Source organism: Gymnoscopelus braueri, assembly GCF_963280865.1.
Source record: "Gymnoscopelus braueri genome assembly, chromosome: 1".
Classification (NCBI taxonomy): Eukaryota; Metazoa; Chordata; class Actinopteri; order Myctophiformes; family Myctophidae; genus Gymnoscopelus; species Gymnoscopelus braueri.
The window spans coordinates 26,759,688-26,775,045 of NC_137603.1; the positions used below are offsets into that span (position 1 = coordinate 26,759,688).

Consider the following 15,358-nt stretch of genomic DNA (forward strand, 5'->3'; position numbering starts at 1 on the left):
AGCTTAAACAAACAGCAGCAATGTTTCAGTTGTGTCTATTCTGTTCGCTGCCGAACATCCAGGTTACATCTCCTTTCGTTCTCTCAGTATCTCCCGTGAACAAGGGAAATATGGAGAGAGAGAGAGAGAGAGAGAGAGAGAGAGAGAGAGAGAGAGAGAGAGAGAGAGAGAGAGAGAGAGAGAGAGAAAGTGTGTCCTTGTAACCAAATTCTTTTCAACTTTTGACTACATTATAGAATTTAGACTCTTGTGTAAAATCCAGCTGGCTTTGGTTGGAGCTAGACTTATTAGGCGCTGCAGTTTTTAAAGAAAACTTTCAATAGTTCAATTGGTTTGCCTCAGACCTGCATTCACTGCTTTCGCAATGTGCTAAGAGAAGGCCTTTGAAGGAGGAGATTAAAACCATGTGATCATTTTAATTAGATCATTAGCCAAGAATTAACATCTATGTTTGTAACCCCTCATTAACAAAAAAATACCCAGTGTGTGCCAAGATAGATTTATGTATTACATCCGATGCATTCAGGGTTTTTCTTCCTTTTCTCCCAGCATTCCTTCACTGGATCTTTATGACATTTTACTTTTTTGTTTGCTCTTTGTTTGCATCAAGGCATAAAGGGAAGGTAGCTTAATCTCAGCCTGTGTTCTCTCTCTGTCTTTCAGGCTCTTTGGTACAACGGGGAACTGCGCCGCCTGCAGTAAACTGATCCCAGCCTTTGAAATGGTGATGAGAGCCAGAGATAATGTTTACCATTTGGACTGTTTTGCCTGTCAGCTTTGCAACCAGAGGTAAGGCTGGAGATCAGAACTGTGCCGTGTGACTGCCATTTTTAAATGTCCAATGGAGTGCTGAAATGGTTATTGGCTAGTTAGAAGCCATTCAACAGTCTCCCTCTTAACCCATTCAATCCGGGAACGCATCGGTGTCATTATAGATTTGAGCTATAACCATTATTTTATACTTTGGCTATACAAAAATAGCAGATCTACAAGCTCATAGCGCGGCACTCGGTGCCGCCCTATGAGCTGCTATTTTTGAATAGCCAAAGACATCTTAAAATGACACGAGATGCGTTCCCGGTCTTAATGGGTTAAGATGAAAAAGATTTGCTCTGTCTGACAGTGGTGGAAAGTAACTGAGGTACATTTACTCAAGTACTGCACTTAAGTAAAATTTTGAGGTACATTTACTTGATTATTTCTATTTTTTTGCAACGCATTCTCACACCCGTACCGCCAAACGGGTGACGACTGTGGACAGATTTGACCATACTGCAACACTGAACTTCAGGGTTGATTTACAATTCTGTCCCTATCGTTACGCAACTCGAACAGGCGCTGAGTCAGCCGAAGCGGAATTGAGCCATGAGAGGCACCCCCGGGCGAGCGGCCTTGGGTGCCGAACGGCGCACCTCCGCCGTTTTAACCGCTTAACCGTCGTCTTCTGTATGGGTTTGGGTTCGAGAACGGCACGTCCACATTCCAGTGTGGGGTGGGATTATCGGGATGTTGTAAAATGATCTAACGGGGGTACCTGTCACGTCAAGTGTTGCAGTATGGTCAGATGTTGTCCCAAGCAGTCGCTATAGAGCACCGAAGTCCTGACGTCACTCGTTCATCCCCAGGTTTGCGGAAGTAATTTCTCTATGGAGAATAACATTGGGTCATCTTAGAATCGTCTCATATAAGAATTGTGGTCCAAAAATAAACACCGCGTGTCGGCGTTATTGTCAGGGAGGAGGTTCTGTATCGTTTATGATAGTCAGTCACTTATATTTGATACAGTCTGTTTCTGGCGAAAATGTAACTAATTCGGCGGAAGTAACATTAGCGTTTTCTCACCGTCAGTTGATGCTTCATATCCATAAGAGTCAACCCGCCGGGGTCATGTGTTTATTTTTGGAACACAGTTCTTATTTGACGCGATATTCAATACGTCTATGGGATTCAGAACGGGGGTGGAAAACTGCAAACCAGGTAGACAAACAAAGGATGTGTAAATGACGTCAGACTTCGGCGGTCTATAGTACTACTTGAGTTAGAATATGTAGTTTTTTTATTAAACTTCTACTCCACTACATCTCAGAGGCAAATATCGTACTTTCTACTCCACTATTTACTCCAATTTAGTTACTATTTACATTGTAGATTTAGATTATTGTTACAAAACATAAATTAACCACCTAAACCCTATTTATTCGAAAATAGCCCATCTACAATCTCACATCGCGTCACATCATGACTTTTTTGAAAAAGACTACTACTTTTGTACTTTTACTCAAGTAAAATTTTGAATACAGGCCTTTTTACTTGTAAGAGTATTTTTATATCGTGGTATTGCTACTTTGACTTAGTAAAAAATCTGAGTATTACTTCCACCACTGCTGTGTGATGACATTGTTTTCAACCAGACTCTAGAAGTCTGGATAAATCTGAATTTTGGCCTGCCAGCCGTTTGTCCCTTTGTAACTAACTGTGATTATAAACTTGAGGTTTACCAAATTAACCCATGCATCTGAAGTGGTACAGCTCTTAGAGTCGTGTCAGGCCACATGGAATTGTTCTGAATTCTTTATTTAGAGGGTTGAAAATAAACTATACAAAGAAACTATACAAAGAAGCATCTCCATGGAGCGAGTCTGCGAGAACATGGATGTAAATTGATGTTTCGTTGCTGTCAGGCAGAACCTTGTAACTCCATATTTAAACTACTTATATATATTTTTCTGAAAACACGGTAGTCCCTCAGTCGGGGGGAGGGAGGGGGGGGGGGGGGCAGGGAACGGCCTCTCTGAGGAGCGCCGTTTGACGCGAGGTTACTGCCTGGCGGAATGGAGAGGACCGCGCGCACACCTCCAGAGCAGGGGAACTTGGGAAGCGAGAGCGAACCAATCATCACAAAGGTTTCACCCCCACATTTAGCAGAAAATGCATTTTTTTCGCAAAGCCACACCTGTTTTTGCCGGCTGATATAAAAGTGAAATGCCCACATTTGAAGGGCACGCCCTTATTTAGCAAAGAAACGCCTATATTTTAACGAATGATTGTTAGACTGTGGTCCCCACAGTGAAAAAGGAATGGTTTTGGACATGCAAGGTTTCCACCCGACAGCAACGGTCTCATATACTCTTTCTAATATTGCATTTTCCCATCAATACATTGTGCATAAAGAACATGCAGCCCTGAGAGCAGAGCTTTACTTTTCATGTCTGAGAGGTTTTGTGACGCTGTTCCTCCACACAGCCTAAAGACCATTAACCTTCTATACAGAACAAATTCAGTTGCCATAGTGAGCGGCGGATGTAAGAAAATGAAATTGCAGGCTCTCTCCTTAGCTGGAAGAAACGGTGGCAAATGTTTAAACTGGTACAGTAATACCCCGACTGCGATCCTTCAACCAGGCCTGGCACATTAGCTGCGCCTACGGTGTCACACAAACAAACAGCCGTATACATAGAGGACAACATCAGTAGGGCAGGCTGCTGTGTGTTATTTTCCCTTTTCAACTGACTCTGAGACTTTGGAGGGAAAACATTCATGAGTACTGGCACCAAAAACGGTGTGTGAAAGGCTTACCCTGTGGCAGGGTTTCCTTGGAAACTGTTGTGGTGGCGGTGCATTTTTTTTGCCAGGCCTGGGAAGGTTGACCCTCCTGCTTTCAGCGGGCGCCAGGCCTCTTGTATGCCTGCTTTGAAATGAAGGGGTTATAATCTAGTTTTATTTGAAGCCACGCCTACACGTTGACCATCAAAACAGGCTTTGAATCTCCCGACAAAGGACAATGTCACTTAGCATTGGGTGAAAACTCCTGAGCCAAATGTGTACAATGAAAGCAAGGGGTGCAGCGATGGTGATCAGGTGCTGTCACTGTCACGGAAGAGAGCCATTCTAATCAGCCAGTCAGTGTGTCACAGCACTCTTGTCATGATTCTAATTTGTCTTTTTATAACATTTGTATGTCGTGTTTGTATTTTTCTGCCGACAGGTTTTGCGTGGGGGACAAGTTTTTCCTAAAAAACAACATGATTCTGTGTCAAATGGACTATGAGGAAGGGCAGCTGAATGGAAGCTTTGAGACACAGGTTCAATAGTGGGACCCCGTGTCAGCGACCCCCCCCCCCCCCCCCCTCGGCCCCCCCGGCTCCACACACACACACAAGATGGATGTTCTGCTGCACTTGGAAAGAGACAAGCATCTGTCTGCAATACTTTTTAAAAAACCCCTTTATCAGTCCCTAAGGACTCTATTGTAAATGTACTACTTTTTGCCCCTCCCACACCCCAACACTGAGCAGTTACAAGTTTTGATGTACAGCTGTGCCTGCTTAGCTGAGCACTGTATTGCTTGTATGTTTTTGTGAAATTTGTTTTGGGTTTATTATATTTTATTTCTTTCCTTTTGGAAATGGTTCCTTGGAGGGTATGTACAGTATGTTTTCTCTGTATATATAAACTGGAACATTTATTTTATGAAATGTAATGCAATTTTATTACTAGTGTGAATTAAAGATTCTTAAATGTTCATAGTGAGTTTTTTTTTTCTCTCTCTCTCTTGTACCAAACCAAAGTTGTTGAAGGAGGCTGGCCCATGTGCTGAAATGTAATCATCTCTAAAACCACAGCGCTGTAAAAAGCCATGCAAAGGAAACTACATTTGAAGTCCTTTTTAAAACATGATGGAACAAATCACATTTTATTACATTTTGCAGAGTTCTGATGGAATTAGAAATGCTGTTTAAAAAATAAGATTTTATTTGGAATAAAAGAATGCTTCTCTAAGCTGTGTTGTTGTGAAAAAGGAGGTGTCATGAAAGACAGTGAGATGAGATGAGTAGCTCTCTCGTGCTTCACCAATTGCCATCTGATTAAGAGGGTGAATTAGTCAAGAAATAAAAGTCTGCAATTCTATTCATCATGAGCAGTGCATATTATGGCCTTCAGTCCTTCAGCCGTGTCATACAGTTAAGTAACAAAACAATTTAGAAAAATCAAATAACAATAACAAGTAAAACGTATAACTTTGTTGAAGCACCAGTAAGTAATTAGAGAGGGAAAACATTTAAGAAAGTAAATATTTAATCTCCAGTGTGGGAAACAGTGGAGAATGGTTTACCAAATAGGCAAAAGCACCCACAAAAAAGCGCTTTGATGAGAGAAAATGATTTGGTAGCTTGAACCCAATCAGTCTCAATAATATTGAGACTGGATTGGGTTCAAAGGGAGGTGTAAGCATATTTTTTCTTAGTATTTGAATATGGACAGATGTCTATTGATCAAGTTTACTATTATGCAATTACATACCGTAGACCTATTCCCTTAAGCATTATGCTATGGCGAGAAAGTGCTGTTGACAAGTCACACTAAAATGACACTCATTTTGTCGAGTGACTTACTACAATTCTCTAAAATCAAATTACAACATGTACATATAGTTTATACGACACATGCTAGAACACATTTTTTTTCTCGTTTGGTGTAAACTATAAGTGCATTATGCAAATGTCAGACCCAAATACATTTTTATGAGTTGTGCAAAAACCGCCGCGGTTACAGCATACGCCTTTCGTGCGGAAGGCTGTGGGTTCGAACCCTACTCAGGGTCGACGTCAGCCAGGGTAACTATGCCTTCGCAACGGGTCCCTAATGCCAAATCAAATGGGTTCAGATCTGAGCCAAGTCTCCTGCAGGAGGCGCATCTGAAGCCTGTCCTGGACAGGAGTCTCCAGACGTAAAAACAGATGATGAATGCTAAAAAAACTCTGAGTGAGGCAGTGTAATCATAATAAAATTGTTAGGAAAGCAGAGCTGGTCACATGTTTACAAAGGTCCACACAGAGAGAACTTGGTGTTGATGGTGGCTGATACATGAATGTACTTTATGTGTCTGTCAAGGGAATGGAACAATTGCAAAATAACCATAAACGTTCAACATTTTCCTAACATTGCTATGCCATTGATAGTTTCACATTGCTTAATAAAGGGGCATACACTCAACTTTAGTCATCACATTCCTGACATCATTTTTAGTGAAAGTAGTTTTTTTTTTACAAGCAGGCAAAAGAACAGTAATAATTCGCTAACAATAAATCAAGTGTGAAAGAGCATTAATTATACATTCATTAAAAATTCAGACTCACCAGCAGGTGTGCAAATAAAGGATTAGGTAGACATCAATTACACCACATAAGAGTACTTTTTAATTGCAGTTCTTGGATTGATTTACAGAGGGAGACAATCAGGCTCCCTGCAATATGGCTGATTGCTCATTTTCTAGAAAAAATAATGAGGAAAAGACCTCACTAGGCAACACCGTGTCCCCAGCTGCAGACTCATAAACACATACTGCTACAGAGTTTCATGTGCCCTTATGTGTGTGTGCGCACATGCACAAAGGCATGTATGCACAACATACATGCACCATGAACACATTTATAAGACTGCGACACAGACCCCCAAGAACCATATAGTAAACACACGCACACACAGACATAAATACACATACATGGCAGCTTGACATTCCCATCTGCCCGTGTCGGTGGAGAAGTTCTTAACCCTTTAAGACCGGGGGACGCATCTGTGTAACCACTTTATCCATATTTTATACTTTTGGCTATTCAAAAATAGCAGATCTACAAGCTCATAGCGCGGCTATGAGCTTGTAGATCTGCTATTTTTTTTTAAATCGTGTTTTTTTTTGCAAATCTTTGAATATATATCTATAAAGCAATAGTTTTTTACTCAAATCTTTGCTTCTGGGGGTCCCTGGATTTTTTTGAGATGGGGGTCCGCAGCCAAATACATATCGTTGTGGGGCTCCTTGACACTGACATTAATATTATAGCAACATAAGTGTTTCAGAAAACTGTTTTAAACTGATTTAGAAGACATTTGTAGAATCCCCAGAAGCAATAACATCTTAGCTAGAAATGCTCGCTTTAAATATATATATATTCAAAGATTTGCACAACATCTTTCACAATTTTTCAAAAATAGCAGATCTACAAGCTCATAGCGCGGCACTCGGTGCCGCGCTATGAGCTTGTATATCTGCTATTTTTGAATAGCCCAACGAAATCTAAAAATGACACACAGATGCGTTCTCAGGTCTTAAAGAGTTAAGCACCAAATGTTGAGCCGTTATGACTCAAGTTTCAGAATTCTCTAGCCTCCGCTGTGTTCCTGATTACTGCATTATGGCATCTGCTTAATTAGCTTGGCTTGTGTCATATGTTGCACACGAGGGGGTGTTAAAAAGTGCCCTTCCCTCGTGCTCATTATCTGCCTCGATTCATGTGATGTATAATCTCTCTTGACAGACATTCATATAGACATATAGGACATCTGTCTGGAGGGTGCTTATACTTCACGTAGAATGACAAACACAACAAAGTTGTGGAATGAATGACAAAACTTTTTGGGAACTATCAATTAAAGCTGTGTCTGTAATGCACCATAAGCACATTCATTCATTACTGTACATGCTATAGCATTTATGAGGTAATATAGACCTAATTAGAAATGTGTATAATTATGACTGACACCTCATTCCGGGGTTTAATAATGTATTATAAATCATTGGCAAAATGATACAAAGAAGTACATGTTCAGGGTTTAAGATGCTATAGCACCACACCAAATAGATTCACCCTACGTATAAGGAATTTGCGATACTCATTGCATGTTAAACCAATACTATACAGAGCAGGAAAGTCAGAGAAGGCGCACCAGACCACTTGACAGTCTAGCAGCAAAACTACGGCCATAGCTGAATGGGTAGAGAGGCCATCTGGAAATCAGAAGGTCCCCAGTTCAGTCTATGTGAAAGTGCAATGACACTTTGGTAGAGGTTTGCTTTGTGTACTATCAGTACAAAGCTTACCTTGCCGTGATGTAACTCCACAACGCAGTCGTTAGGTAATGGTTTCTGTTGTGAGTGATAGCCATGACCAATCAAACCCGTCTGTCTGACCTGTCCATCCTATATTAAAATTGTCAATTGGGTGGACGTGGCAAGCAGTATGGGTAATAATCTATAGTTCTTCAATAAGTACACCTTCTATGAAAAACCTACAGTATGGATATTATGCCTTCAATATGCTCTCTGTGCATCATGACGCACAACAGTTTTGTTGGATACAAGCATTTAACCATTGTCACGTGTGGGCTAGAATGCATAAAAGCATGCTCATATATTTTTTTTCCAGCTTGAGGGATTCATACCAAAGTGAAACAGAAAAAGCAAAACATATAAAACGGGTTTATCTGGGTGTGCCTCCACCAACTAAAGTGATGAAAATAGCTAAGGACAAGCGCGCTGGGCAATCTGCGAACCCATTCGGTAAAAAAAAAAAGTTATTGTTTTCCGTTGTTTTTGCCTTTTTTCGTGTAGAAACAGGAACTCGGTTTAGCTCCTCCCCTTTCTTAGTCCACTCTGTGTTTATTCCTACTAACAACAACATTACATGTTTAGGGCAGTGGTGCTGACATGTTCAGCTGTTATCTTGAGAGATTATTCCCTGGGTGACCTGGTCCAACCAGGCAGCCAGAGGATCATAGAAAAACAAAATACTAAATATAAGGGAATATAAAGGTACTACTGACAGATCATAACACAATGGAGGAAATTATTTACTTTTATAGCTATGAATAAAGTTAAATGTGAACTACAATATCATTCAGTACCCATGGCTAACATTATGCATATTCTACAAACAAACAGCCAGTGCCAGGAAATGCATATAAAACTGAAATAAATGGCTACAGATGCATATACTTGCCCTGAAAGAGGTTTGCTTACTCTGTGATCTCACTCTTAAATGAAACCAATTTGCCTAGAAATTGGTTCTAAGGCCTAAATGCATAACTCTTTACATCAGCTGTGTGTGCACACGCCTACACATACATGTGCATATACAAGCACGCACATACGCACATACGCACACGCACACACACACACACACACACACACACACACACGCACACACTTTCACAGTCACACTACTTCCACCCATTCCCTTGCTGCAAATCATGTTTGACTTTGAAGTGCTAATTTTGGAAGTTTAGCCAATTTTTATTTGCTGCTTTGAAATGTATCCCCTAAGCTGCTGCACCAGCAATGAAATATACAGACCTTTACAATGAGGGATAAGTGACCAAAATGAGAAGCGCCTGGTTTTCTCCTCCACATTATATAACTGTGAATAATCCCCACGTAGCATTTTCTCCCATGCCATCACCAACTTAATTTATATTTAATATAATACAGTCTTCTTACTCTAAATAAAGAGAGGAAAAACCCACCCTGAAATGAAACTCACATTATTCATGTGATTTTAAATTGTTCAATCAGTATTCATGAACATAAACATATTTCTGTAAACTATAGCCTACATACGAACATCAGGGTCTGCAATTTATGACAGTGGATTCATGTGGTGTTCTATTGACTATCGATGCAAGACTGAAGTTTTTATTTTTTATTTTTTAGCTTTTACTTAAGTCTCATGTCATAGTATTACAACAGTTCTGAAACAGAAAATGTCCTGTTGGTATTATCACACAGCAACAACGTCGTTTTGCCATCTACCATCAATGAGAGGACGATTAGTCACAACACTCTGGTTTCTTGCTCATGTTTACAAATAGACTAAACTGTCAAAAATAATAGGAAGAGAAATTGCACATCAACCTCTAAAGCCCTATTCTATACTACGACGGTGGTGCAAAAATAGCAACATTTGCAGATTTGAAAGCTCACAATGTGTTGCAAGCTTGTAGATCTGCTATTTCTGTTAATCTTTGAACATATGTTTTTCACCTTGCGTGCCCATAATAGGGATGCCAGGTAGTAAGCTAAAACTCTGTAGGGTATGGGACCAAGGGACAGGTGAGTATTATTATATGGATAGTCACTGGAGTCCCTATGTATTAGAGTTCACTAAATCACTTCTTTTGTTGATGGAAAAAGTCATTACTGTAATCAACCTTGGGGTCCAAACCTCGGCTGTATGGAAAGGAGACCCCAACAATGAAAACAGTCCTTGGTAATAGAGCAGCCTTGAATTCCACTTCATTTACCACAGTAATGGATGCAAGGATGACCTCAATCACAATCCTTTTTTAACCGTTTTCTGTGGGAGATGGAGTATTATATAGTAAAATACGTTGATCAGATTGGCTCCTCACCAAGCAACCCAGCTAATAACATGGCAAGAAAAAGAGAGACGATTTGGAATGTGGCCCCCCTCAACTCCCCGCACTATTCTGCTTTAACACAGTCCTGGACTGGGGAATAAATTGCTTTGGTAATCAGGTTTTTGAAAAGCGTATTTACTGCTTGTTCTGTTTATTGTGGTTCTCAGAATGAAATCTAAAATTGGATTTCATTAGATGTGCAATTTTCACTTCTCATAAAGGGACGAGAAAAAGAGAGCACCTCACCCTATATTGCGTCGAAAGGATGGATCCAGGCAGGTTGTATATATTATTGTTGATTATCTCTGTTTTGATGCAGTGTACTTATGCTCTTACAGAAACGGTGAAATGAGCTTAGTAATGAAAGGTACAGTTTATAGACTCGACACAAAACCAACACAAGCTCAAGATATGAGTGTATCAGTCTGATATACTGTGTACAAAGCAATGTCAGCACTGCTCAGATACACCATTCATTTAACCACAACCCTATTTAGTTACCTATTGCACAAACCATGTGCTCAATCATACAGTATGTGGTTTGCACCAAATTATTAGAAAGTAGAAAGAAAAACACATTAAGAGTCTATTGCTGAAAACATGGCCAGTTTGTTTATTTAAACACCGGATTATGAGTTAATTTGCCTTTGCCAGCGATACTTTACTGTCTACACTACAGTAACCCCTAAAGGGCTAATAAGCACTTTATATGTCAGTGTCTGCCCAACCCCAAAGACACATGCGTCACATAATGCTCTCTTATTCTGCTTAGCTCCTGTTCATTAATATTATTATTATTCCAATTTTGTACAGTTCACCTATTCCATAGTCATGGGCATAGGAAGTCTGCCTTCGCAACAGTGCTGTAAAAGCCACTGTGTGTGGTCTCAGACTGGATGTGACGATATCTTCTCCACAAAGGGCACAATTAACATCTTTCTTTTGCCTCGTCTTGGTTTGACTCATGTCTAGCAAGTTGTAGTTAATCCCTCTTATCAATCCTACTGTGGCAGTGGAGTGTGGTTTTGTGGTTGGCTGCAAGCGGTGAGCCATGGGGTAGAGCACTGCAGCAGACACACCTGTAATTGGGCTCATGAGCTGTCAGGCTTTGTTGTCTTTCGTCTTACAGTGAGACAGGGGGGGTCATGCCACGAGGACTTATCATCAATACATTTTAAAGGACTACTGAAATGTGACTCCGTACTGTAGGCAGAGAAAGACAAGCAGCTGAAATACTACAGCATGTTCATTGTTTGTTTACCTGTTGGACTGTGTCTGTTGTTGATATGTTTTGTTGCACGGTTGCCATCCATCTACATACAGCTTATTAGCACTGCAACGCATTGACCGGGATCTACAGTAGAAGAATGACATTAACAAGTAACAAGTAACGCTGCCATACTGGAGAACCAGGTGATGCTCTAGCAAACAACAGAGCCAGCTACTGCTGAAGATCATGCAGCACCAGGAGGAGGACCGTCGGTAATTGGAGGGGCTAATGCCAAAAGCTACAACATCTGAGACCACACAGGTCACTCCTCTGGGTCGTCTGTGTATCGATCTCGAGATAATGGTGTTCCCGGTGACATTCGAGGGGATAGCGCAGGCCTGCGCTTGGCCATGTTAAGAGTGTACCCTACACCTCCTCCCTCTTCTAACGGGGGGGGGAAGCCCAGCTAGCGGCGCACAGCCTGCCGGGGGACATTGCACACTAACTACCCCATCATCAGTAGAGCTATCCTGGCTGGGAACGATGACTGACCCTGGAGGGCTATCGGGGCTGGTACAAGGGGCTCTACTTCTCCGCTACAGCAGACCCTTCCCCTAGCGATTAGTGCTGAAAGAGTTCATCAACGGACTACCAAGCCGAAACAAAGTGGTCCAATGCCTCTGTCCTGCCAACCTGACTGCAGTCTCTCGCATTACACAAGAAGCATCTGACCGATAAACTTCAAACTTGGTGTGTGTGTGTGTGTGTCTCCTAGGACTCGAGGGTGTTTTGTGCCGGTGAGAAGTTGGTCGGATCAGCGGTTGTCCATATAACCAAAATCCACATCCACAAATCTCTGTGTCTGTCTGTCTGTCTGTCTGTGTCCCTTTTATGCCCATATATGGAGAAAACGGGTACAGCTCATCATAACCCAATGGCTGGACACCTAGGTTAAGGCACATAAAAAGGTGCTGTGAGTGAAATGTTTTGGTTAAAACAAAAAGTATTTAGTTAAAAAGACTATATTCTGATTGTAATAATTGCTGTAGATTGTTTGTCCAGTAGCAGGGATCTCCCTGTCTCTCCAGCTCTTTGGTTTAACAGAAAATAAATGTTCAGGTAAGGTGCAAATTTCATCCAATCAGGAGAGAGAGGAGAGAACCCCACAAAGATCCATCACCTTGTGTTCCAGTTTTAATTTTGGCCGCTCATTGCATTGTTTCTTTCATCACTTGCAATTTCACTCGTTTATTCTGTTATTCTGTTATCTCTTCTGATTGGATACAATTGGTGTCCCGACCTGTACATTTATTTTCTATTTACTAAACAGCTGGAGAGATGGGGAGATTGCTGATACTGAGCAAACACTCTATAGCAATGACTGCTATCAGAACATACAGCTATTTAACACTTATTTTAACAAAAGCCTACCACTTAAAGCACCTTTAACTGGTTCATGATCCATTTCTATTGGCCAGGCATTGGGGTGAGTTACGTAGGTGGTGCACTGTCCCCACAGCAGACCCTTAGATCCATTTACCTGTGCACAAATACTTTGTCTACTGATGCCAGTGTTCCGTTAACCCAGTTCATTCGATTTGAGTTCATTCTGAATAGTCTGGGCCTTGCCTTGATGCAGTTTATGGGCCCCATGCAGCTTAGCCTTTCAGCTTCCATATGGGGAGTAGCGGCAAGGACATGCTGTCACACCAGGGTTATTATAGTTCACTAGAACTAAATAAATAACTAAAACTAGAATTGGAAAAACAGTTTAGTTATAAAAATGAGGCTTTACAAAAAAACGATAACTAACTGAAACTGTTTTGTGTGTTTACAAAACTAACCAAAACTTAAGTAAAATCATAGAGAAAATGTCCTTAGATCAAGCAGAGCTTGTAGATCTGCTATTTTTCTGACCTTGCTGAATCTTGACCCTGACTAATCCATATTACAACTAGAAAAAGTGCTCCTCGGAGCACAGGTCTCCGCCAGGTCAGGTACGTTATTGTGGCCTCCTGGTGGCGCTATAATAGGCCAATGTGAAAAGGGTGCCATTTATTCTTAGGCCTTTCAGGGCAATCGGACACTGCATTCATGATTTGAGGCATTTTGTTCCAAAAATTTGTTTTGCTAAATTAGACCTGCTGGTGGCGCTATAACAGGCCAATTTGAAAAGGGTGGCATTTCTTCCTCGGCCTAGTGGGAATGTGCGTGTGAAATTTAACGGAAATTGCACGCTGCGTGCATAATTTGAGGTATTTTGTTCAAAACGGATCAATCCTGCAAACTTCGGAAGCCAACCTTAGCCAATCAGGATGGAATATGGGAAATCGGACAGATCCGTGTTGATCACATGACTTTAGAGATACTGTGTACCAATTTGCATGACATTTGGATAAAATCTGTAGGAGTAATGTCAAAAAATGGATTTTGCACAAATCGGCCTCCTGGTGGCGCTATAACAGGCCCATGTGAAACATTGGGGGCAGAGGTTCTGAATTGGCATCCAGGGAGTGTGTGTGCACAGTTTCGCAGCGACCGGGCCAACGGTGCCGGATGTTAGCTGCTAACAGACGGACAGGACACACACACACGGACGGACGGACAGGGGGTAAAACATACTCTCTCGCCATGTCTTTCGGCCTGGCGGAGACAATAAAATAAACACTTAACTAAGTGGCCCCCAAGGGCCGCGATTGTACACTGGCCGGCCCGCCAGCCCATTAGGCAATAGTAATATAGGATGTTGTCAATAAATATAAAGAACTAATTAAAAAAGGAACCTAGGCTGCACACTTTGAAGTGTGGACCATTTGCATTGAAACACAGCTATAGTCTCTCACTTATTTTAAAAGCCAAGCCCATCAAAACTAAGACAATAACTGGGCATTACAGTAGCCAATACAGAATACATAGAAAATTAATCCGACTTTTCCCCTTAACACTCCACTTGTTTTGTGGTGGAATGTGTTGCTCCACATTCCTAGAAATACACCACAGTAAGGTAATACCGGTATTACTATTAACATTAACAGCCAGAGGGAGGCAATATTCGAATTATTCCCTTGGTTGCTTCCTGATTTCATTATGTTATTTTTCATTTACGGCATGGCTTAACTGAGACTGAGAAACTGAGAAACAACACAAAACTATACAGGAATTGTGCTAATTATCATGCACTCCCTTGTCAATGACCAGTGGTGTACAGTAACGAAGTAAAATGTGTATCTGTACTTGGGTATTTGCATTTTTTTCAATCCACTACATTTGCAAGACAAATAGTGTACTTTGACTCAACAACATTAAGCCCTCTTAAGCCGTATTTTAAATAGCAGATCTACAAGCTAGATCTCAGCGCGTCATGATTCGAGGGGTCATGAGCTTGTAGTATTATATATGTATTATTGATATTTGTTGAAAATGTACTTTTGTGGATTTTGTACTTTTGAATTATCAACTTCTTTGGGCTAATTCCCACACACCAGGCACCATTGACCTCTACACTGAGGTTCCCCAGGGCTCAGTGCTTGGCCTCCTCTCTCCCTAACCAAAACACTAGGCTGTCACTGGCCAAATTGGTTTATGAATTGAAAATAATCATTTAAATATCAATCCATCTTCAAATTCAGTTTTTTCGTGATAGACCTCTCCAACTTTTTAAGGACAATTCTTAATGGAGCAGCAACAACACCTTTATCAGGCCACGGCTGGGCCCTTGCCCCTTTCTGACCTAAGGGCCACATGGTCATTGGTTCCCATGGCTACTGTACTTACTTACAGGTTAAAACACATGTTTTATAATAGAGTGAGGCCGGTTGAAATACAGATATTTGTGCATAATGGGTTCTTTATTGAACACTACAGATTCGGGGAGGGTGCAGTTTACTAAAATAGGACCTGGCTGCTAGAGCAGCCAATGCCACAGGGGATAGTGTCATAGTTCTAATGCTCAAA

The 15,358-nt window shown here is 41.2% G+C and overlaps 1 protein-coding gene across 1 annotated transcript in view; it reads left to right on the top strand.

The window, feature by feature from the left end:
* Positions 1-4,277, top strand: part of lmo1 (LIM domain only 1) — a 30,222-nt gene extending 25,945 nt beyond the window's left edge. The window contains exons 3-4 of the mRNA XM_080435903.1: positions 664-789; positions 3,986-4,277. Of these exons, the coding sequence (XP_080292029.1) occupies positions 664-789; positions 3,986-4,091 (232 nt within the window). The 3' untranslated portion in view covers positions 4,092-4,277. The remainder of the gene's footprint in view (positions 1-663; positions 790-3,985) is intronic.
* Positions 4,278-15,358: the final 11,081 nt, after the last annotated feature.